The sequence below is a fragment of the Podarcis erhardii genome, assembly GCF_964252035.2.
Source record: "Podarcis erhardii genome assembly, chromosome: 1".
Classification (NCBI taxonomy): Eukaryota; Metazoa; Chordata; class Lepidosauria; order Squamata; family Lacertidae; genus Podarcis; species Podarcis erhardii.
In genome coordinates, this window is record NC_138497.1 from 96,773,605 (window position 1) to 96,797,168 (window position 23,564).

Here is a 23,564-nt window from a genome sequence, read left to right on the forward strand (position 1 = left end):
CTCAAAGTTACTCATTAAAGTTGTCCTTTCCTATGTGCTTCTAAACAGCAACCACAAACAGCTGTGTTTCCACAGAACTTAATTACTTTTTATAATGTAATTGCATAACAGAAAAGAACATACTAGCGATAGTGTAAAAAACAATGCACTTCTGATACTTTAAAAATACACAGGTATCTATCACTATAATCAGTTTAGGAGAACACAAAACCTTCTCATCTTTACACATAACAGTATGACCTTTGCTCCTTCAGCTCAAACACTCAGGGCTTCTGGGGCACAGCACTCCCACAGAGAATGTCAAGCAATTTTGGTTTAAAGAAACATGCCCCCTAAAGCTCAAAGCAATACACTCTTTCCTATCTCACACACACATTTTTTACTTTTATTTGAACATTTCTATCAATCTATTGTTCTCTGGCCAATCAGGTCTATACAGCACTCAGCGTATCCAAATCCCAAAGTACAGAATGACCCAATTTCTAAACAAGAGGAATGTATTTAGAAGGACTTTAAATGATTTCAACTTTTTGAATAAATCCATGAGAGGCACTGTTAAATAAATGAGAGGACTGTTAAATCAGTAGCTCTACAAATATTAAATAAAAGAAGTGACAGCATCCAGTTTTAGGAAAGATGTGAAACTCATGTAATAATTAAATTAAAATAATGAAAGGCTACATAACCTACAGGCATGAAATGGAAGTGTTGCTTGTTTCTCTAGCCTTCTAAAAATAGTACTACGTATATTAGATTGTAGCCCCAAGGTATAAGATTCACAGGTTTAAGACTGAATGTTGTGTAAGCAGACTTCCACCTGTGCCGTGGGACTTCACCTTCCCCTTCTTCCCCACTGTACCCCCAAAATCTGCCCTGGAAGATCTTCCAAAGATGATAAATCCATTCCATCAATTGTGTCCATTCCACTGGTGGGCACTGTTGAATTGCACCCAAAAGTAGTACTGTATGTTATTTATAGGGCTCATGAAGATAATATTCATTATTTATTTTTAATACTAATCTCAGATACCAAGCTACTCAAGAAAAGAATTGTTTTCTGTTTCTCTACTCCTGTATCATCTTGGAAAAGATGCAAAGCATGCATAAACTTACACTTCAAAGTTCTATTAGCTATGCTTACACAACACACATATAACACAGAGACACAAACATATGCAGGCGCCTACCATGTTAATCCTCATCGCAACACTGGGTGTAATTTCTCATTAAAAAATACTTTAAGGCTGACACTATAATTTGTTTCACATATCATTGTAAGCCAAGCTATGACTTATCAGATCCACATAAACATGCTGTCTACTGGAGAAAATATTGCACCCACTTTGCTCCTCCATGGTCCTTTTAGCATAGACAGCATGCTGCAACAACTAAGCCAAAGTCTGACTGAACCCTGGATTGTGGGGTTAAGGTCTCTCCTTCCTAAACACAATCATGACTGGTGGTGGAAGAGTGGAGTGTGTACTCACTTGGCTCCTCTTTGGGAGCAGGCTAAGAATGGCTGACCCTTGGACCATGCCAGCTGAATTTGCTCCCTTTCGGCTGCTCAGCGATTTATGTTAGCTGGCTTGAATTGCACTGCCAACCTGCACAACACAAGGAAAAATATGCTACCTGACCAACAAACTAAAGCCAAAGACTAAGTAGGAAAATATTTTTTTTTAAAGTCTCCCTCTGTTTTGGGACTACAATTCCCATCATTCTTGACCACTGCTCTTGCTAGCTAGGAATGATGGGAGTTGTAGTCCAAAAACAGCTGGAGACCCAAGTTTGGGAAACACTGGTCTAATTGATATGATATAATTCATGATCATGAGATTACTACGCAAAAAATGTCACTAATAGGTATAGGAAGTTGTATTATTCAGGTCACTGTGCTCAATCCAATATAAATTTTGTGCATATTCCAAAGCTTAGATATCTGACTGTCAGCTCACCGCTATAATTGTATATGATATTTAGAAGAATTTCTCGTGTTTTCCTTACCCAAATTAGTCTGAGTGTAATTTGCATTGCCAGCACTTCAAAGTTGTTGTTTGCTATGTTATTAATAAAGCTATGGCCCTTTAACCTCACTATTAGTAAAGCTATGGCCCTTTAACCACTTTCATGGTTTTTAAAGTGTTTCACAAACATTATCAAGTTGTAATTCTTACAACAGCCCTGTAGGGTAAAGCATCAAAACAATGTGAGGTATATATTTCTTTTTCTGTAATTTCTTTCACTGTATCAATACTATATTGCAAGTACTGAATGTTCAGTGCAGTCCTATATATTATGATGATATATAGCATAATTCTGAAACTGCAGTTCTCTTGAAAATAGTTGAAAGAGAAATTGCTTACATGGTATCATATATAGATTCAAGTGTGTTCTCATAAATTTATTGGTGGTTTTGTGCCTAAAAAGCTTTCCCTGATTTTTGGCATGAAGATAAGAAATAAATTGAAAAAGGCAAGAGGTGGAACCAGGCTATATTACCTTGCATGAAAATCCTTTTAGAAAAAAAGAAAAAGCTTTTCTCCTAACTGTCCCTGTGTGAAGACTAATACCTTTGATTGCAATTTATTTAGTGATTAGTAAATTTGAAATATTTACAAGCTGGGACACAAATACATGCACACACATGCATATTTCCATGTTACATCACAGAGCTCTTATCCTTTGGCAGACCCATTCATGTACCATTTTGTTATTTAATAAATATATATTTGGACATTAGGATTAGAGGGGGCTTAAGAGTTTATCATAATCACATTTTTATGATACTGTGAAGAATTAAGGACGCAGTCACATTAACATGGTACCTCTGTAAGGAAGCCTCCCTGATACTGTATATTTATAGTTTCATAATAAAATGAAATGTTAATCATCCAGCTAAAGTAATTGTCATCTCTATGATGATAAAAACAAAGGTTTCGGGACCCAGTTACTGGTTCACATGCCGTTATCGGAACAGACATTAATGGAATTGCTGATTTCAGTGGTTTGGCAAGAGCTTCTGATACTTCAAGGCAGTGGTTTTCAACCTTTTTCTTCAAGTCCAGGGCTCCCTTGACCAGCCACGTTCTTTCTGTGGCTCCCCTGGGAATCCCCACTTATGCAAGGATTTCATTCTGTTCACATCGCCAGGATGAGAGTAAGTGGGGATCCTCTCTACTCTGTCCCTGCCCCACCCCTTTCTATTGCCATTTTCAAGGTGTGTGTAAGTGGGAGTGTGCGTGCTGATTGTGCACAAGTGAGGATTCCCCTGTACCAGGTAAAAACTTGTGTTGTTTTGCCATTTAGTGGTTTTGCATATTTTTGTTTTGGGGCAAAGGTCCCCTGCCTGACCTCACCTTTGTGTTTGGTCTGGATCTCCCCCCCGCCGGCCGCCTTTGATGCAGCGGAGAAGGAGAACTAGGAGGGGGAATAGAGAGAGAAGCCACTGTTTCTGCAGAGGCATGTACATTTTATCTTTAATGTGGGGTGGCAGAGTTTGTTTGCTTTTTAAAGAAGAGGGTGTGAGAGGTAAGGGCACACACATGGAGAGAGAGACGGGGGGGGGGAGGAAGAGGGAGCGATACAGAAAGGAGCTTCTACGTAGCGCACCAGAATTGTACAGGGGGAAGGACTAAGAATCTAGGACATATCTGGGAGAAGGCGGTGTGGATTGGCGAGAGTAGGCAGGAACAAGGAAGGGGAAGGGGAAGGGGAAGGCAGTGGCAAGGAGGAAAAGGAGGAAAGAAAGGTTGGCTGTGGCACCTCTGAACATTCTTCAAGTCTCCCCAGTGAGCTGTGGGTCGCCAGCTGAAAACCACTGCTTTAAGGAGAAGAATTCTTAGTGTCCACTGCAAACATTAATCAAATGAAGAGAATAGCATCACTATTTCCAAGCATGTGCATGCACACACACTCTCTCTCTCCAAAGACAATATAAAAAGGCAAGTTAAAAGACTATATTATTATAAGGCAGTTTGAGCTAGAATACCATAGCATGATATCTCTAAACTATTTTGGCTCCATTGTCTTCTTAAACTCAAGCAATCAGTACTCATCTAGGAACAGTAAGCTTATTATTATGCAATCAGGTTACCTCACAAGTTCTTGACAAACACACCCCTTGCAGATAAAGGACAAAGGAAATTCTCTGCCACAATGTACTTCAAGCCTTTTCCTCTCTAAAAGTACTGCATAAGCTTTATGCCATGAGGTGAGATCGCTCAGGGATGGTGTTTATGTTAGACACACTCACAAGAATCAACGGGTTGAATGAGCAGGTGCCCTTCTGTAAGCTGAAGGCCTCTTCTGCATGCAAAAGAACTTTTTCTGCCTCTGTTCAAGACCACTGTGTAAGAAGAAAGACTATTGAAATGTAGAGGTGTACTTACATCTGTGCCAGGCATTGTGCTTTCTTGCACAAGGTCTTTTTAAATTCTCTCAGAATTTTTTTATTTTTTATTATTACTTAGCAGACCTTTTTGTGGCTTTTTATATGCTTTTAAATATTGCCCAACCCCAGGCTTCTTGAAGTTCATCTTTGCTGTGGCGAATTTTGTATTGTAACTGTGTTTCCATGGTTTTGCATTATATGTTACATTTCATGTTACATTTTTACATGCTCTACCCAGAGCATTTTGGTTATAGGCCTGTGCACTGGGATCTAGCCGAATCCGAAACTGAGTTGGGCTAATCTGGGTAGATCCCACCTATGGCCAGCATGAGTTGATAGAGCTCAGGGTCGGCCAACCTGAAGCAATCTGGGGTAGTCTAAGGCTATCATAAGATGGGACATCAGGTAGTGGGGGGCGGGGGGATAAGGAAAGGCAGGCAGCTTCTGCAAAGAGTAATGCAGAGCCGTTTGCAAAGGGGCTTTCAATCAGTCACACTCTGCACTTGGCTTTGTGTGCCTGTTCCCAGTAGGGGAACATCAGTACACAGTCAAACTGAGCAAGACTGAACCCAAAATTAAGCACAAAAATGGCTGAAAGTCATAATACTTTTCAGGAGGTCAATACAGATGGGTTGTATTTAGGCACTGAAGGCGGCAAAATGTTGAGCAGAGGCAGACTCTCCAAGTGCCCCTATTTTCCAGGGACATCCCTGATTTAGAGAAGCCACCCCGGTTTCTGAATTGATCCTGGAATGTCCCACTTTTCCTTAGGATACCCCTATTTTCATTGAAGAAATATTGGAGGGTATGGAGTTATCCAGCACCCGAGCTGTCTGAAGGAAGCCCTGTACAGTGGTACCTCAGGTTAAGAACTTAATTCGTTCTGGAGGTCCATTCTTAACCTGAAACTGTTCTTAACCTGAAGCACCACTTTAGCTAATGGGACCTCCTGCTGCCGCTGCGCTGCCACTGCACGATTTCTGTTCTCATCCTGAAGCAAAGTTCTTAACCCGAGGTAATATTTCTGGGTTAGCGGAGTCTGTAACCTGAAGCATCTGTAACCTGGAGCGTATGTAACCCGAGGTACCACTGTATAAGGATGTTTTTTATGTTTAATGTTTTATTATGTTTTTTAATATAGGAAGCCGCCTAGAGTGCAGGGGCAACTAATAAGATGTGTGGGGTATAAATAGTAAAATTATCATTATGCAATAGGACGTCCCTATTTTCATCAGAAAAATGTTGGAGGGTATGCAGAAAGTGAGGGAGGGATAGGCATAGGCTTTTGCACAGCATCAAAAGCACAGAAGAGGCCCTTGGGATTCCTAGGCTGAGTGTAAGTGTGAATTTAGCTAGGTTGATGGCAAAGGAGAAAGATTTTTTATCACACTGTTCCATCCATTAGATTACTCCCACCAAATGGCTTTCAATACAAAAGTCACAAATGCAGTAAAAACTATTCAGACTCTTGCTGAGGTACTTTGGACCCAAGCCATTTAGGGCTTTAAAGGTCAGTGTCATTTTATCAGCTGATTGATGGGAAAAGAGGATTGCAATTGGATAAGTACAATGCACCATCAAAGATAATGGAATTATTCATTGTACGTTTCAAGGATCAGTAGGTTTTGTGACAATTTACCCTCTGCACACCAGGTTTGATAACCTCCTTAAAACTTAATGTTCTAGACGAACAGATAATAACAAATGTCTGATGTCTTGATGTAGTGAGTACACAAGAATTCACACCTCACTGAAACTTTTTTGTGTGATTTGCAATAAACATATAGGAATATTCTAACCATAGTATATTACTGAGAATATTAGTCTTGTATTCTTGTCAGTCCTGCTTGTTTATTTTATTGTTTTATTTCTTATATTTTTTAACTTTTGTGTATTATATAATATTGTAAGACAGGACTAGTACTGGGCCCACAGAAAAATGCAGCAAAGTGCTGAAAAGAAGTTGTGTGTCAAACAGTGGTGAAAAATCAACCCAAAAGATCACATTTCACAGGAAGGTAAAATGTTCACAAAATGGGTATTTATCAAGTCAAAATAAAGCGGCATAATCTTTGGTTCCATCAGACTAAAATCTAGTTTTATACAGAATGTGGACTGCGCAAAAAATATAAAAGGGTCAGTAAAAATATTGTCACCCCAAGAGTGTAAATACTGAAAGACATGTAATAAAGGATCTCATTGTTTAGTTTGCACTCTTCCATTTTCCTAAAAATGGAGAACAAATAGGAACATCAAAAGGAAGTGAACAAGGCCAACGGAGCATGGCAAATCTAAATGGTGAAATCTACTGCAACATGATGAAGATCATTTTATTATTGAAATTACTGGATGGTTACAAAGTGAAATATACTCCATGTTGATTTCCAGGAATTAATGTTGTCAGGATATCCTGCTTATATTCAGGTAATCAGCTTCTCTATCATCCATGACACGAATAACTAAACATCCAATTCTTCAGCTCCCATTACATTAAAAGTCTAGCCTATATGACATCTCTCCTTGATGTGATATTGCCAGCTAATTAGCTGAATGATTTAAAGCCTTCAAGATGTTTTCCCATATGAGCTAGTTGCATATCCATTTGTTCTTTTTCCTGTTCCTGTGTATATAATTGAGCCAACCTCAAAAAGAGTGGATGAAATTAATCCATCACAAGTAAATGGACAAGAATCATGTTGTCCTGGTCATCAATATGCAATGCTCAACATTGAGATAAAACATGAATTTCTTTGAAGTTTGGAATAATTATTAACATGTTTCTTTACCATGCAATCCATAATACACATATACTCAGAAGTATATATTCAGAAGTATGCTGAAGTCATATTGAGTCCCATGAAGCTTAATCCAAGGTAAGTGGGTATCAAATTATAAACCCAATGTAACAGAATAAGAAGGGACCAAACGTTTTATACAGGTGGTAACCATTTTAGGTGTGTCCAATTGAAGCATGATTGCTTACGTCCAGGTCCTTTTGGACCCAGAAGGGAGCAGGGTGGGGTATAATGGGGCGGGTCACACTTATGTACACTCCGCTGATGCACATCTGGGTCGGGAACAGAACCCCCACACAAAATGGCCACCACCTGTACTTAATATGTGCAGATAATTCTAGACATGCAAACTCAGATGCTACTCCCCTCAGATGCTACTCCCCTGAGTTCAATGAAAAAGAATTCTAATGAAATGTGTATAGAATAACAGCCTAAGCCAGCAATCCAAACCTGCTGATGTGACCACTTAGGCTCTGCTGATCAACCACTGCATCCACAGTCCAGACATTCACTCCTTGCATCACTAATTGAATACATATGCCACGCTAGACAAGGGAGAGTAAAAGATAAAGAGACAAAGGAAGGCTGGCTGTGTAGATCACAATTTTCATTACTAAGCTTTCAGCCATCACTTGACATGCACTTTCAAGCTTTTCTGTTCCGGGCTGGAAACATACATCAATACAATTAAAGCTGAAATTCCAAAGAAGCTATGTTCTGAATCAGATGAGATTCTGAATCTGGATTTGAATCTGAATGTTTATAATCTGAATCTGGATTTGTTATATCCTATACCCCCAGAATTACAACCTTTATCTTAAGACTGAAGTGAATGCTTGACATTCATCCTTAATATATTTGGGGCAACCCATCATATCCTTATTTATAATCAAAGTATTCCTCATAATAATAAAAAAGCACCATAAACAGGAAAAAATGTTCCAGTTACAGATAGGTAGCCGTGTTGGTCTGCCATAGTCAAAACAAAATAAAAAAATTCCTTCCAGTAGCACCTTAAAGACCAACTAAGTTATAAGTGTGCATGCACACGAAAGCTCATACCAAGAACTAACTTAGTTGGTCTTTAAGGTGCTACTAGGAAAAAATGTGATACTTTAATTGTGGAATGCTCTCCCCTTTGAAATTTAGCAAGTATCTGTTTTCACTCAGATGTACCTTAAAATGTGGCTCTTCAGTCATACCTTTGAAAGTTAATAATGCCCAGCTGGAATGACAGTGTTCTTTTACAGTTTCTGTGATGAATTGTTAGGTGCATTTTATTCTGCTCTTAATTATTAGGGAGTGTACATTTTTAGAATGATATTCTTTTCACCGGTCACAAAATCTCTGGATGTAGGGTAGGGTATAAATGATACAAATAATAATAAAATATAAATGAATAAATAAAAATATCCTGAAGGACTTTTAAACTTCTGAAACATGTCATCAAATTCAAGTGATCTAAAAGGTTAACCTTAAGAAGGAGTGTGATCAACAAATCTTCCCCTTGCTTCAGAAATACAGAGATAGCAAAAAACTTGTCCATGTCTTGTAGGCTTTGTGTTCAAAACCTACATGTAACATTGACAGTGACACCATTATCAAATAACAATGCACAATCATAATAAATACCAGCAATTATTTCACCCATTCACCAGTGGTACTTCTTCTTCTAAGAAATGTGAATGATACAATTACAGCTTGTCACAGTGGGAGTCCTTAATTAAGACAAAAACATAAAATATATGGGAGTGGGAGAGGTGTATTCAGATAGGTTCATTAAAGGTACTTTGTTTCTTTCTCAGAATCTCATTAGTCTATCACAGCTCATTGGGCAAAACCCCTAAATGTGGCTAGGATAAGTGTGGCATATAGAATCTTAAGAAAACGGGAAAGGGCTCTGTATTATCTCTGCTCTGCTTGAGTTGCAGCAATGCCATTATCTATCTGACAGTTGTGCTTTAGCATTATAATTTTTACAACTGCACATTACCTAGAGGACTATTACATCTCAATTGGTGTTTCATTGGTTACGCATATCTGGGACATGGAATGACACATATTCATCAGAACACAGCTAGAAATGTCTCTCCCCAGCCTCAACATACAGACATACTTTTGAATAAGATGAGTTGTGGCAAGAACTAACATAAAGCAGGTCCCAGGTGGTCTCAGAATTGCTTGTGCAAATAAATATACTCCAAATCTTTGGAATTGGATATGAGACAGGCCACTGTTGTTATAGCCAAAACACAGCCATCATTATAAAGGAGACAATGTATGGCATGCAGTTTGAAGCAAATAAAAATAAAAATACTGTTTATGGGGGATGGTCTGAGTTAGTCATGCAGATGCAACTTTTTGCATTTAATTGTGGTTTGAACATACATCTGGTGCCCAGGGGGGAAAACCCACCTAGTTTAGAATTCAGTGACCCATCCTGCAAAATTTAGGAAGTATTTAATGACATAGTTTGAAAGAATTGAGGCAGTGAAGGGGCAAGAATCATTGCAGAAATGAAATCAGGTCTCTAAAGAATGCAACAAAGTCCACATTCAAAGCTGATTTCCCTCTGCAATGGCAGCTATACAGATTTAGCCTCCCAAAGTAGGTATTGCTGGAATTGCAGAATTTCTGCTGCTACAACAAGGATCTGCTTGCTTTGTGTTATTTTCTTGTGAAAGTCAATGCTTATATTAAAATGTGAAGCTCTGGTAATTAAGTAAGTAAATGATGAATTCACACCAAACTGGCTTTGATGTATCTGAAAGGAACAGTTGCAGACTCCTTAAGGGTTCTTATTAGATGAGCCTTCGTCATCTAACCATGCATTTTTCTCACAAATAATCCCTCAGATGCCCCAATAAGTCACATATAAAGACAAGTGCACACAAATGCAATTAGGGAGCGTGGCTGGAAACTCTTTACCCACATCCATTGAAAAAAAATTCCTGGGGTTGATTCCTAATTACAACTCAGTTATCAACACATGGTTTTCATAATATATTCAATAAGCATTTTATCTTTCTGTCACTGCTATTACTATTTGTCTCATTAGGACAAGAATGAAAAATAAGTATTCAGGAAATCTTTTGATAGTTCTATTCATGATTTAATGCTGTTTCATCTAGCAGCTTAGCAAAAGGCTTTGAAAAAAACACCACAAATAAAAATAGCACCTTTAAAATATTTATTTATAAAGAGGCTTCATTATCATTAATTAATTTCCCACTTGGCTCATGAACTTTGTCATATTTCCCCCTCTTTACATTGCAAATAAATTTTAAAAATCCCAACAGAGTATTCTAAAAATTCCAAGGGTACTAAATACTAATTATGGTGATATAAACTTGTAACTCAGTATCTTCCCAAAAAACCCCACAACAGATGTGTTGCATTGTGTGATAACTATATTTTGAAAGTTGGAATATGTTATATAACTAATAGGAATTAAGCTTCTACAATGAAATGATTTATCCAGCATGCTATTCCACCATGATTCCTAAGGATGCAAGCAAATGCAAGAATCAGGGACATTAAACCTTTTACACAGGTTGGTTGGAGAATTTCCAAAGATTTAAAAAGTGAACAGAAGTAGACCTGGTTTTCAGCTAACATTAAGCCAAATGGCTAAACATAGGCACATGAGAATGTGGTTACTAACAGGAAAATTCACGGCTGTTTTGCTCCTCCTTTTGAACGGCTCCTGTACTACTGGACCTAAGCCATCATTTGGCTTAGCATTACATTAAATCTCAGGCTTGTGGTTTATCTCTCTGAGAGACAAATATTCATATTGCTTCTGGGTGTTTCTTCTAATCCAATTTTCCAAACTGGAATGGAGCAATTGCATTGGGATTTTTTTTAAAAAAGTGAAACCTTTCCTCCAGTGTTGTTTTCCCAATTTAAATTACCACCTCTGCCTGAAAAGCTGGTATTTGTATCTATTCAACTATATATGTCTTATATTTATGCTATTCCTTTCTTATTATCCTATGTTTGACTGTAATATAGCATGTGTTAATCTGATTTAACAGAAAAGCAAACTTTTTAAAAAAATAAACAAGGGCAGAATTAATTCTTTTCACAAAATCAGAGTTTAGAAAATAAATATGCAACACCAATGAAAAGCCTAAATGTTTGAGAGACCACGAATGCTCTTAGAATAGGCCAGAACTCACACCAGAAGAAATATAGGCTTTCTTTTTAGGATAAAGGAAGATTGGAAGGATGGAAAAGATTCCATTCCTGAGACAATATTTGTTGTTTAGTCTTTTAGTCGTGTCCAACTCTTCGTGACCCCATGGACCAGAGCACGCCAGGCACTCCTGTCTTCCACTGCCTCCCGCAGTTTGGTCAGACTCATGCTGGTAGCTTCGAGAACACTGTCCAACCATCTCATCCTCTGTCATCCCCTTCTCCTTGTGCCCTCCATCTTTCCCAACAGAGACAATATACAGAAGGCAAATAGCATATACCTGTCTTGCTATTGTCTTCCCTGTAACTCAGCAACTGCCTCAGCGCTGTGGAGTGAAGATGGGAAGAAGCTAACTGTTTCCTTGAAAACTTGCTTTGGGGACAACTGAGCTATTAGTGTTCCCTAAAAAGTGACAATACTTTCTGCAACACATCTTCTAAGTTGTCCCCACTCCCCTTTGCTAGCAAACAAAACCAAAGACCAAAAGAGCAGGTAACATGGAGAAACCATAGCTTAATGTGGCATTACCATTTGCCAAGTGGTAACTTACCACCATATACATATAAAAGCTGGTTGTCTGGATTGCAAGACCAGGCGCAGTGAGCCCGGGTTCACGGGGGGCAGGCGGTGTGAGAATACCAGTAAAGATAGGAAAAGAGCTTGAGATAAATATGGCCACAACTTTATTGACCACAGGTGTAAGTCCTAGCCCAATTGCTGGTTGATTGCTCCTTTAGGGTTGATTCTGGGTTAAGGGATCCTCCTGTGTTCAGATCAAATAAAGGCAGACCTGCTACACCACCACTTGTGACATTTTAAAGCCTGTTATTTTTTATATATATATATAAATATTTATTAAAGTTTTTGAATACAATACATAAATAATAAACAACATTACTTATATCATAACATAGTTTCATCACTTCTTTGGACTCCCTCACGTCTCCCGCTCCCACTTACATCGTTATAAAATTTTTCAAGCAAATTTTCATCTTGTTTAAAACCTTATATCCGCTCATTTAAATAAAATCTAGCAGTTCTCCAAAAAAATTATATTTTCCTTAATCTCACTTATCGTCAAATTCAAATCTAATTCAGTGGTGGACAATTGTTTATGATCTAGCATCCTTCTTAACATTCAACCAAATTACAATATTTTTGTAGATAAATCTTAAATTTCTTCCAGTCTTCTTCAACCCTCTCTTCTCCCAGGTCTCGGATTCTGCCAGTCATCTCGGCCAACATTTTAAAGCCTGTTAACCCCTGTCTGGGTCTTTTTCTTGGACCCCTTTACCAGAGTACCCTTAACAGCTGGTTTCAGTTTTGGCTCAGGATTCAGTGACCAGAACTCATTTTGGAGTGCACAGAGGGAGGAGGAAGCTCCGTTGCGCAAATGGATATCCTCATGTAGCACTTCCGCTGATGGGACTGGTTAGGTGAATCCTGCTTAACTAGTTTAGATACACATTTTGCTAAGGTTTTATATTCACCCAAACAATTTTTAAAATGGGTCATACTGCAGTTTTAAAATGGGTCATACTACAGTATCACAAGCTCATAATTTACACCAACACAACTGTGCACCTCTTAGACAATTGCATAAGGTTATGATTCCAAGTCTATGTTTAGCCAAAATACATGACATTAGCCTTCTCCCCCCCCCCCCAGGAATCTTAATTCCTAGCCATCTTGTTTATCTGTTCAAATATTTCCCTACCCTTCCATACGTAACAATTAGACAAAATCATTCTTTGCTTCCACACACACACAGTCTTTTTCAAATGTTTCAGGGATGTGCAATTTGATGAAGCAACAGTCACAAGGGGTGTTCTTGGTTATGTTCCATTATATTGTTAGCTGCCTGTGTTATACAGCCAAGTGTGAAGAAATAAGCCCACTCTTCCTGGTAACATCTTGCAGCATATATAGGGAAACCTTTATGTCTTCTGTACTTTTACCTGCCTTTCTGTCAAGAGTGCATGCTTCAGTTAGCTGCTCTCCTCATATTTCCGACATATTTAATTTTGTCGTTATGCTCTGATGTATTGATAAATTAGCATAGTTAATTATTTAAACATTACCAATCATGTTCCAGATGGATGCAATTACTTCTCCCTTCAGCACTGTTTCCTGCCCCTATTTGTTTAATGTGATACATCCTAACCAGAGGCATTTTTCACCATTCATGCAATCTTGATTAACGATACATGAAGCAGTATATCCTTACCAAGTGCTTGACTGTATAGACTATTAGAAAATTTCTGTCTCTTATCAGAAGCTGCATGTGTGTGCCCAGCTCCAAGATCACAACCCAAGGCAACAATAAAACATACTCATTTTTGAATATGTTTGTGTTTTCACCAACTCCTAAGGGCCCAGGTCCCTTTGGCCCACCTCAATAAAATATTTGACCTACCCACCTCCATTGATGGGCATTCCTTTCTTTTCAACATTTGGACTTAATTTCACAACAAGCCCTGCAAAAGAACTTGTAAAAATGTTGTTGGATGGCAAGAAAGCTGGGATTGGGCCAGCTGATGACATGGTTCACCAAATCTCTTTTCTGATGAGAGCAGCTTTTGCATCTCATTTGGAAACCAAGGACCCAGAGTCTGGAGGAAAAATGGGGAGGCACACAATGCCAGATGCTTGAAGTCCAGTGTGAAGTTTCCACAGTCTGTGTTGATTTGGGAAGCCATGTCATCAGCTGGTGTTGGTCCACTGTGCTTCATTGAGTTCAGGGTCAACACAGGTCAACGCAGCCGTCTACCAGGAGACTTTGGAGCACTTCATGCTTCCTTCTGCAGACGAGCTTTATGGGGTTGCTGACTTCATTTTCCAGCAGGACTTTGGCACCTACCCACACTGCCAAAAGTACCAAAACCTGGTTCAATGCCCATGGGATTACTGTGCTTGATTGGCCAGCAAACGTGCCTGACCTGAACCCCATAGAGAATCTATGGGGCATTAACAAGAGACAGATGAGAGACATGAGAACGAGCAATGCAGAAGAGCTGAAGGCTGCTATTGAAGCATCCTGGTCTTCCATAACATCTCAGCAGTGCCACAGGCTGATAGCATCCATGCCACGCCGCATTAAGGCAGTAATTGATGCAAAAGGGGCCCAAACCAAGTACTGAGTACATTTGCATGCTTCTACTTCTCAGAGGTCCAATATTGGTCTATTTGCAATCCTTGTTTTGCTGATTTCATTTAATATTCTAATTTTCTGAGATTGTTAATTTGGGGTTTTCATCAGCTGTACGCCATGATCATCACAATTATAACAAATAAAGGCTTGGCATATCTCGCTTTGCATGTCATGAGTCTATCTCATATATTAGTTTCACCTTTTAAGTTGAATTACTGAAATAAACGAACTTTTCCACGATATTCTAATTTTCCGAGATTTATACTTCTTTGCAATTATACTCTCTTTTCCTCCCTGGGAGCACTCAAGAGATGTCACTTAGACAGTAAATGTGGAATCCCTAGACTTGTCTCTCAGAGCTACTGAGCTCAAAATAAGGACAGGGGTTTGTCTACTTCAACAAGAAAAAATAATAAGCCCAAAGGGATGGTCACTGGATGTGTGAGGTGTGAAGGATACGTGGCTTGCTCTGTGGGCAGAGGTGCCATTCAGCCAACTACATCACAAGTTCATGGGGATGCTGGTAGATAGGTATATATATCACAGCCTACTGCAGGTTAATTAATTAATGAATAAAGTTGTTTATTTAATCTGAAATCTAGTGTTTTGTCTCCTTATTCTCAAATGTTTGTGCAGTAGATCCTTATTTGAAAGGAAACCTCAAGTGGATTAGAACATATAAAAGGACTAAATGCTTAGAAATCCATAATAATAACCATCATTCCTTTATATTTTATCCCCCCACTTAACAGCCCCTTTAAAGCACAACCACAGATAAATATGAAAATTATTTGTCTTACCAGTTGCTGGCCTTGTACACCCCATGCTGCATACTGTAAAACTGAATCCTCTACCTCCGGAGGGTTTAACTCCCAAACTTCCCTTGAAAAAAGGTAAACATTTTACTTGAACACATTTGCACCATTACATGGCACAGAACAGCATCTATATAACACCATCTTACCTCGTACGTATGTTATATATCACATATGAAGCCGTATATGAGTAATGAAAAACCTGTAAAACAAAGAAAAAGTAGACATGAGCACCGTCATGGGATACATTTGGAAAACTTGGGGAGAAGAAAACTTTTATTCATGATGTTATATATCCCATTGTCTAAATTGACATGGCAGGCTTGCATAAGTGGGCTTGGTCTGTGCTAAGCTGTGCTATCTTTAGCTGTTAGTGCTCTTTGTTCCAGTTCACAAGTACATGTTTATTGTCACTTAATGAGTATAACACCATTCAGTGACATGCATCTTTGAATATGCACCACAGATCAAATACTAAAGATTGAACTTTCAAACATTATCATGAGCACAATACTTCCCAGTGGAATCATACATTCAGCTGTGTGAGTTATGAAGCATTAAACAATTACGGAAGGAAAAGTCCAGAGAGGTACTTGCATGTGTGTGAATACGGTCAGGATAAAGTGTCACCGGAGACCACATGATTTTTGTGCTGAATTGTAGCCTAGATTTTTTTTCTTGTTTGTGCAGTTCAAACAAATAAACACAAACACCCTTGGGATCTTAACATCCATAATTCTACCTTTTAAAACATTTTTTAGTTCTAAAACCACTATGAATCATGCCTGCAAAACTGCAGTAAAGATAAATAACTGCCCTTGGAAACCTGCTTCTTGTACTTTTGATTCAGAATAATTATTTTATACAAACATATTTGGCTAGGGGGAAAAACCCATTTGTTACACTGAATTCTTACTAATTATTATAAGGTTTTCCAAAGCTTAATCTAAATTTCAGCTGAAGCAGGGAACTACAGCTACAAATTAATAAGGACAATACTCCATCAAAACTATTTCTGTAGACCAACAAACTAAAAATAATTCCTATATGAGATGTTTTCAAACCTACAGGCACATTATAAATTAAGTACTTCAAATATTTTTCCCAAGAATGTTGATATGTACCGGTAAGCAGTATTTAATAAAGCACAGAACTGTATTAGCATTCAATTAAAATAGAGGCTGATCTAATATATGCAATACATGGACAGCTCAGAACAACTACAAAAAAGCAGACACTCAAATTTCTGGAATGAAACTCTAAATACAGTTGTATCGCCCAATTTCCCACCTTACCTGGAAATTCCCAAATTGCACCCAAGCACGGTGAAGGTGGGAAACACTGCTGTTTGACTTCAAACAAGCATGGCTTTACAGCCACTGCAGCAACGAGAAACAGCTGGGTTGGAATGTGGACAAGCCCAACTTCAGGTGGGTAATTGGCTTCAGCTTGGCTTCCCAGGGGAGGGGAGGCAGGCCTGGGAGTGGATTAGCTTTTCTCTGGTTGGCTCATGGTCTAGTAAAATAGGCCCAGCCCAGTGTGATAAAGACTTCCCCAGTCTCCTACCCTAGTTACAGAGGTTGTGCTTTGTTTTTGTTTATCTGGTTCATTTTGCTGTTTTGTCTGTTCCTCAAGATACACTGTGCTATGGTATTAGACAGACACTGGTTACTTTTACCTGTGGGCTTTTTTCATTCCTTATAGTAACAGTGCTATATGATATTGATATATATTTTTATTTCACAATTTCCCTTAGCAGTAGAGGCATTGGCCAAGTTCTGTTGTTGAATAAAGCAAGGGATCAGCTCCCCGCTCCCCAGTGGAAGATCTTCTTAAAGGCAGTGTTTCTCAAACTTGGGTCTCTAGCTGTTTTTGGACTACAGGTCCCATAATCCCTCACCACTGGTCCTGCTAGCTAGGGATGGTAGGAGTTGTAGTTCCCAAACAGCTGGAGACCCAAGTTTGGGAAACACTGCCTTAAGGGATAGTGGGATGTTGCCTTGTGCTGGGTTGCAGCACTCCCAAGCTGCTTGGGACTAGACTATGCTGATGTGGGCCTATATACTTCAGCCCATGAGCTAGGGGCCGTGGACATTGGACAGTAAGGGGGCTGCACATTGAATAGATCTTGCACTCTGCCATGGTTGTTGTAACCAAAATAAAAGTTGTGGCATTGTTCAACCCATCAAAGCCTCTGTCATTTACTGCTCTGACACCCTATTCTGGGCATGCAAACATCAACACAGGAGCTCAAGGTGGTGACACACTGACTGGTCCAAGGTCACCCAGTGGGCTTCATGCCTCAGTAGGAATTTTTTTTTTTTTTTTTTTTTTTTAATTCTCTTTATTAAGTTTCGTTCTTCACATACTCACAAAAAAGTAAAACACAGAACATTAAATAAAAAAAAAATGTAAGGGCACCATCACAAAAAAGAAAAAAAGGGGACAGGTCAAAAAGGAGAAAAAATAAAAAAGATAGAAATAAAAAATAAACATTAGGCCAATACAGATCACACACTATCTGACTTCCTTCCCTATTGATTTCGGATTTCTAATTTTTTTTTTTTTTAAATATCATTTTTACCGCTGATATTGATTGTTAGTTTACACATCGGAAGTTTTATATTAGACCTGCTATAGTTGGTAGGTTTTTAAAGTTAATTTCTATGTATGCCATGAATTTAGACCAATCATTATTCAACTTTGTATTCTTTTGGTCTCTGATTCTCTGCGTCATTCTTGCCAATTCAACAAAATCGTATAGTTTTGTTTGCCACTCCCTTACGGTTGGTATATGGGTACTTTTCCAGTTTTGAGCGATTAACATTCTGGCCGCTGCTGTTGAATATTGGAATAAAGTTTTATCTTCTTTCCTAATTTCCTCCCCAATCATACCTAATAAAAAGGCCTCTGGTTTTTTAGGGAACGTGTATCTAAATATTTTTTTTAACTCATTATATATCATGTTCCAAAATTTTTTAATTTCCTCACATGTCCACCACATGTGTATAAAATTACCTTCTTTTATTTTGCATTTCCAGCAGGCCTTATTACCAGTCTTGTACATCCTATTTAGTTTCTCTGGTGTTATGTACCATCTATATATCATCTTCTCTAAATTTTCTCTAATTGCAACACTCGCCGTAAATTTTATTCCCTCATTCCACAGCTTTGACCATTTTTCCAATTCTATGTTATGCCCCAGATCTATCGCCCACTTCACCATAACTTCTTTAATTTCTTCGTCTTTTGTATCCCAATCTAGTAATATATTGTACATTTTGGATAGTAACTTAGATTTACTTTCTATTATTTCTGTCTGAAATTTCGATTTCTTGTCATTCATTCCAATTTTTTTGTCTTCTGTCCATATTGCGTTGATTTGATGATATTGTAGCCAGCTTGTCAACTTCCCCTTCAGCTCCTCATATGGTCTTAGTTTCCAACTGTCTTCTGATCTTACCAGTAAATCTTCATATGTTAATTTTGGCTCTTCCATGTTAATTTTTTTAATTATTAGGATGTTTGTTGGGGACAACCACCAAGGTGTTCTCCATTCCAACAACTTTTTGTTTTTTTCCCAGGCTTCATATAGTGGGCCCCTGATAATATGATTTGAGAACCCCTTGTGGGCTTTTTCCTTGTTTGACCATAGGTAGGCATGCCAGCCAAACCTATTGTCTGCCCCTTCCAAGTCCAATAGGTCAGAATCTTCCAATGTTATCCAGTCCTTAACCCAACATAGGCAGGCGGCTTCATAATACAATTTTAGGTTAGGGACTGCGAGTCCTCCTCTCTCCTTTCGGTCCGTGAGTAATTTAAATCTGATCCTTGGCCTCCTTCCCTGCCATATGAATCTTGAAAGGGTTTTCTGCCAGTCTTTGAATAATTTAGACCCTCTAATTACAGGAATGTTTTGGAATAAAAACAGCATTTTTGGAAGGACATTCATCTTTATTGCCTCCATCCTACCCATCCATGAGAGATTGACTCTATTCCAGACATCCATATCTTTTTTGATTTCTTTCCATGTTGTCGAATAATTGTCTTCAATTAAATTTATATTTTTTGATGTAAGCCATATTCCTAAATATTTTATTTTTTTTGCTACCAATATGCCATATTTTCTCTCTAATTTTTCTTTTTCCACCTTTCCTAAATTCTTTATTAGCATCTTTGTCTTTATTTTATTCAATATAAAGCCTGATGATTTGCCGTAATCTTCTAAAACCTCCAGCGCTTTACCAATACTTCTTTGCGGCTCTTCCAGAGATAACATCAGATCGTCCGCATAGGCTTTTAGCTTGTATTCCTTCAGCCCTATTTTAATTCCTTGTATTTCTGGTATCGATCTTAATTTGTTCGCCAGGACTTCAAGCACCATGATGAATAAGAGCGGGGAGAGAGGGCACCCCTGCCTTGTTCCCTTCTCTATTTTAAATGTATTTGTAAGATTATTATTTATTACCAATTTTGCCAATTGTGTTGAATATATTGCCTGTATTCCTTTTAGGAATTCTCCCTCTATCCCAGCCTTTTCCATAGATTTTATTAAAAACGCCCAAGAGACATTATCAAACGCCTTTTCGGCGTCTATGAAAATCAGTGCCGCCGGTATCTCGTTGTTAATCTCCAAATATTCAATTATGTTTATAACGTGTCTTACATTGTCTTTCAAAAACCTGTTCGGGAGGAAACCCGCCTGGTCTTTATGGATTAAATTTGCTAGGCACTTTTTTAGTCTGCTTGCCATGATGTCTGCATATATTTTATAGTCGTTATTTAATAGAGATATTGGCCTGTAATTTTTAATGTTCAATTTGTCTGTGTCCGGTTTTGGAATTAGCGTTATAAATGCCTCCCTCCAAGACTCAGGTATTTTACCTCCTTTCAGGATATTATTCAATGTCTTACAAAGCGCTGGTGTCAGTTGACTTTCCAAAACTTTATAGTATTTTGCCGATAAACCATCCGGTCCCGGAGCTTTCCCTAACTTCATTTTTTTAATCGCCACCTGAATTTCTTCTATTCTTATGGGTCTGTTTAGTTGAGATCTCTCTTCTTCTGTTACAGTCTTTCCTTCACAGTTTTTGAGATACTCCTCTATCTGAATTAAATCTTCTTCTCCTTTTTTATATAACTTCTCATAAAATTTAAGAAAATTTTCCTGTATCTTCTTTGGGTCCTCTATCAATTCTTCCCCTACTTTTATTTTGTTTATCACATTCTGTTTTTGTCTTTTCCTCAGTTGCCAGGCTAGTAGTTTCCCAGTTTTGTTTGCCGATTCAAAATATCTCTGCCTCATTAACTTAACTTTCCATTCAATTTCTTGGTTCATTAGCATCGAATATTGTGTTTGTAATATTTTTATTGTTTGTATGCTTTGTTCGTCTTTCGGGTTGTCTGTTAGTTTTTTCTCTGATTCTCTAAGCTGTTTGAGAATTTCTTCCTTCTTTTGCTGTCTTATTTTCTTCTTGTAACTGTTTTGTTGGATGAAGAAACCTCTTAGGACCGCCTTACTGGCATCCCATACTACTTCTGAATTTATTCCTACATTAAGATTCAAATCAAAATATTCTTTTAGGGTGGCTTTGGCTTTTTCAATAACTTCATCATTGTCTAATAAATATTCATTTAACCTCCACCTGAAACCTCCTTGTGTTGGACCTTTTATTTCCAGTGTTATTGGATTGTGATCGGAGAGGGTTCTCGGTTGAATTTCACATTTAGTAGCTCTTAATGTGAGTTCCCTCGAGGACCATATTTGGTCTATTCTACCCCAACTTTTATGTACCTCTGAAAAAAAAGTGAACTGCTTTTCTGTTGGGTGCTTATGTCTCCAAATGTCTATAAGATCCATATTCTCTTCCAAATCTTGGAATGATTTTGGAAGTTTTCCTTGGTTTCGTTTTTTCTTTTCTGTTTGTCTATCCATCTCTGGTGTAGATACAGCATTAAAGTCACCCAATAACAACAACCTATTATTTTCTAATTTTATTAGGACTTGTTCCAGTTTCTTGAAAAATTCTAATCTATTTGAATTTGGGGCATATATATTTACAATATTGATTTTTTCCCCCTGGAAGTTAATTTGTACTCCCAAAATCCTTCCTTCTTCATCTTTATAGATCAGTTTAGGTTCCCATCTTTCATCAACATATGTTACTACTCCTTTTTTTTTCTCTGACGAAGAGCTTATAAATTCTGTTCCTAGGTTCTTGTTTGACAAGACATGTTTGTGCTTTTTGGCTACATGAGTCTCTTGCATACAGATTACATCCAATCTTTTCTTTTTCATAGCATTTGCAATTTTATTCCTTTTAGTTTTGTCATTCAAACCGTTTACATTCCATGTTAGAATTTTAAGATTCATTATTACTCTTGTCTAGTACTAAAATCAGTGATTTTCCTATTTGAGTTTTACCAAATTAAATTCGGGTGGTTTCGCTTTCTGTTTCTTCCTCTTCTTCACCACCTTCTTCCTCCCCTGTCTCACTCCCCTCCCCCTCCTCTTCATCCTCTCCTTCCAAGCCCCTCCCAGCCTCCCCTCCTCCCGATCCTGCGACACCTGTCTCCTCCCTCCCTCCACCCCTCCCCCCGCCTCTGTCCTCCATCTTCCCAAGGTCTTTCTCATATCTACGTAGAAATTTACTGACTTCCTGACTTTCTGCGATCTTAAATCTTTTTTCTTTAGGAATTTGAACCCAGGTCCAACACTCTAACTGGCAGTCCAACAACTAAAGTAAGTAAATTTTTATTTATACCCCGCCCTTCCCAGCCAAGACTGGGCTCAGGGCAGCTAACATCAAATGTCAAATACATTAAAACACAAACAATTGATTAAAATACAGCTTAAAAATTAGAATCAGGATAAAATTAAATGACTGCCCATGAAATTACAACCATAGGGGTCGGAAACCGCAAGTATGCACCAGTGCCAGCTATCCATGTATGCAATTATGCCAATGAACTGGAGTTCCAATGACATTCTGCAGCAGGCTTTAAAGTCATCGTCTTCTTTAAAGTGGTGTGATACCAACATAAAGCCACTGAATTTGAAATTAATTAGGAACGTTTGAGTAAGTGTTCATTATAAGAACCCCAGTCTGCGTGGAAACTGGTTCGTCCCCACATGGTGAGGAGAGCACAGTGTCGAATGAGACAACATGTTAGTGGGACAATCATTTGGGTCAATGGAATGCAAAATAGCATTCCCATGGGAGGAAGTTAAAGGTTCAATGACAAAGACCAAGTGTACTCACTTGATCATGCTCACATGATTGCGGCTTTCAAATGAACTCTCAAGTCATATGGAAAAACATCTCCAGCTATCATAGAAAAGCAGCCATACTTGCAAGGATGACTGCAGGTATGATTTAACAGGTAATTAGTACAGTATCATCAGTAATATAAATATTAAAGTCAAAGGAAGATTACATGCATATTTTAATATGGTGATTTTTCTAGGTTTAAATATGGAAATAAGAAACTTACTGTATTTACAATAACATACATTTGCATGTTTATATTTAGTATTTCTAAAAGGCTGCTATTATATTGCCAACAACTTATATTTTAAAAAGTATTAGTTGTCAAATGTGCTTTAGAATCAATTTTATTTTATATACATGCAGTAAAGTATTCTATATTCCATTTAATTAATCTGCATTTATGTTTAGTGAAAAATCTTTTAAATATTTATGAGGCTTTTGCTGAAAGTACCACTTATAAACTAAAAAAATGCAGATTTTATAGATATCCTAGAATTACACTTCAGCCCTGTGTGAACAGTTGTTTATTTCAAAGCATTACTACAATAGTTAAACAAAGTCTAGGTGCCTCCTTTTCATGATGTCATACTGAATATGCATTGCAGGGGGTTGGACTAGATGAACATTGGGGTCCCTTCCAGATCTACAATTCTAAGATTCTATGATTCTGTACTTCACTGATACACACAAAGAAGGCATAAAACCTTTCTGTTGTATTTGCAAATAATTTCACTAAATACAAAGAGTGTTTATCTAATTAGAGGTTCAGTAGTAAGTGTAAAATGGACAGACAAATGTGTTATAGAAGTAAGAAGCTATTAGCTGCTGATGCAAAAAGGAATGAAAGAATTATAACACTTCCCTTCAGTTTTGTTTAATACACACACACACACACACACACACACACACACACATATACATATATATAGTGTTGATATTTTTTA

General features: G+C 37.9%; 1 protein-coding gene across 3 annotated transcripts in view; it reads right to left on the reverse strand.

Moving 5' to 3' along the window:
- The window catches only part of DPP10 (dipeptidyl peptidase like 10), a 586,236-nt gene that overhangs the window by 54,025 nt on the left and 508,647 nt on the right, over window positions 1–23,564 (reverse strand). For all 3 annotated transcript variants that reach the window (XM_081871497.1, XM_081871496.1, XM_081871498.1), the window contains 2 exons: window positions 15,499–15,551; window positions 15,335–15,416 (listed from right to left, as the gene is read on the reverse strand). In XM_081871497.1, the coding sequence (XP_081727623.1) occupies window positions 15,335–15,416; window positions 15,499–15,551 (135 nt within the window). The remainder of the gene's footprint in view (window positions 1–15,334; window positions 15,417–15,498; window positions 15,552–23,564) is intronic.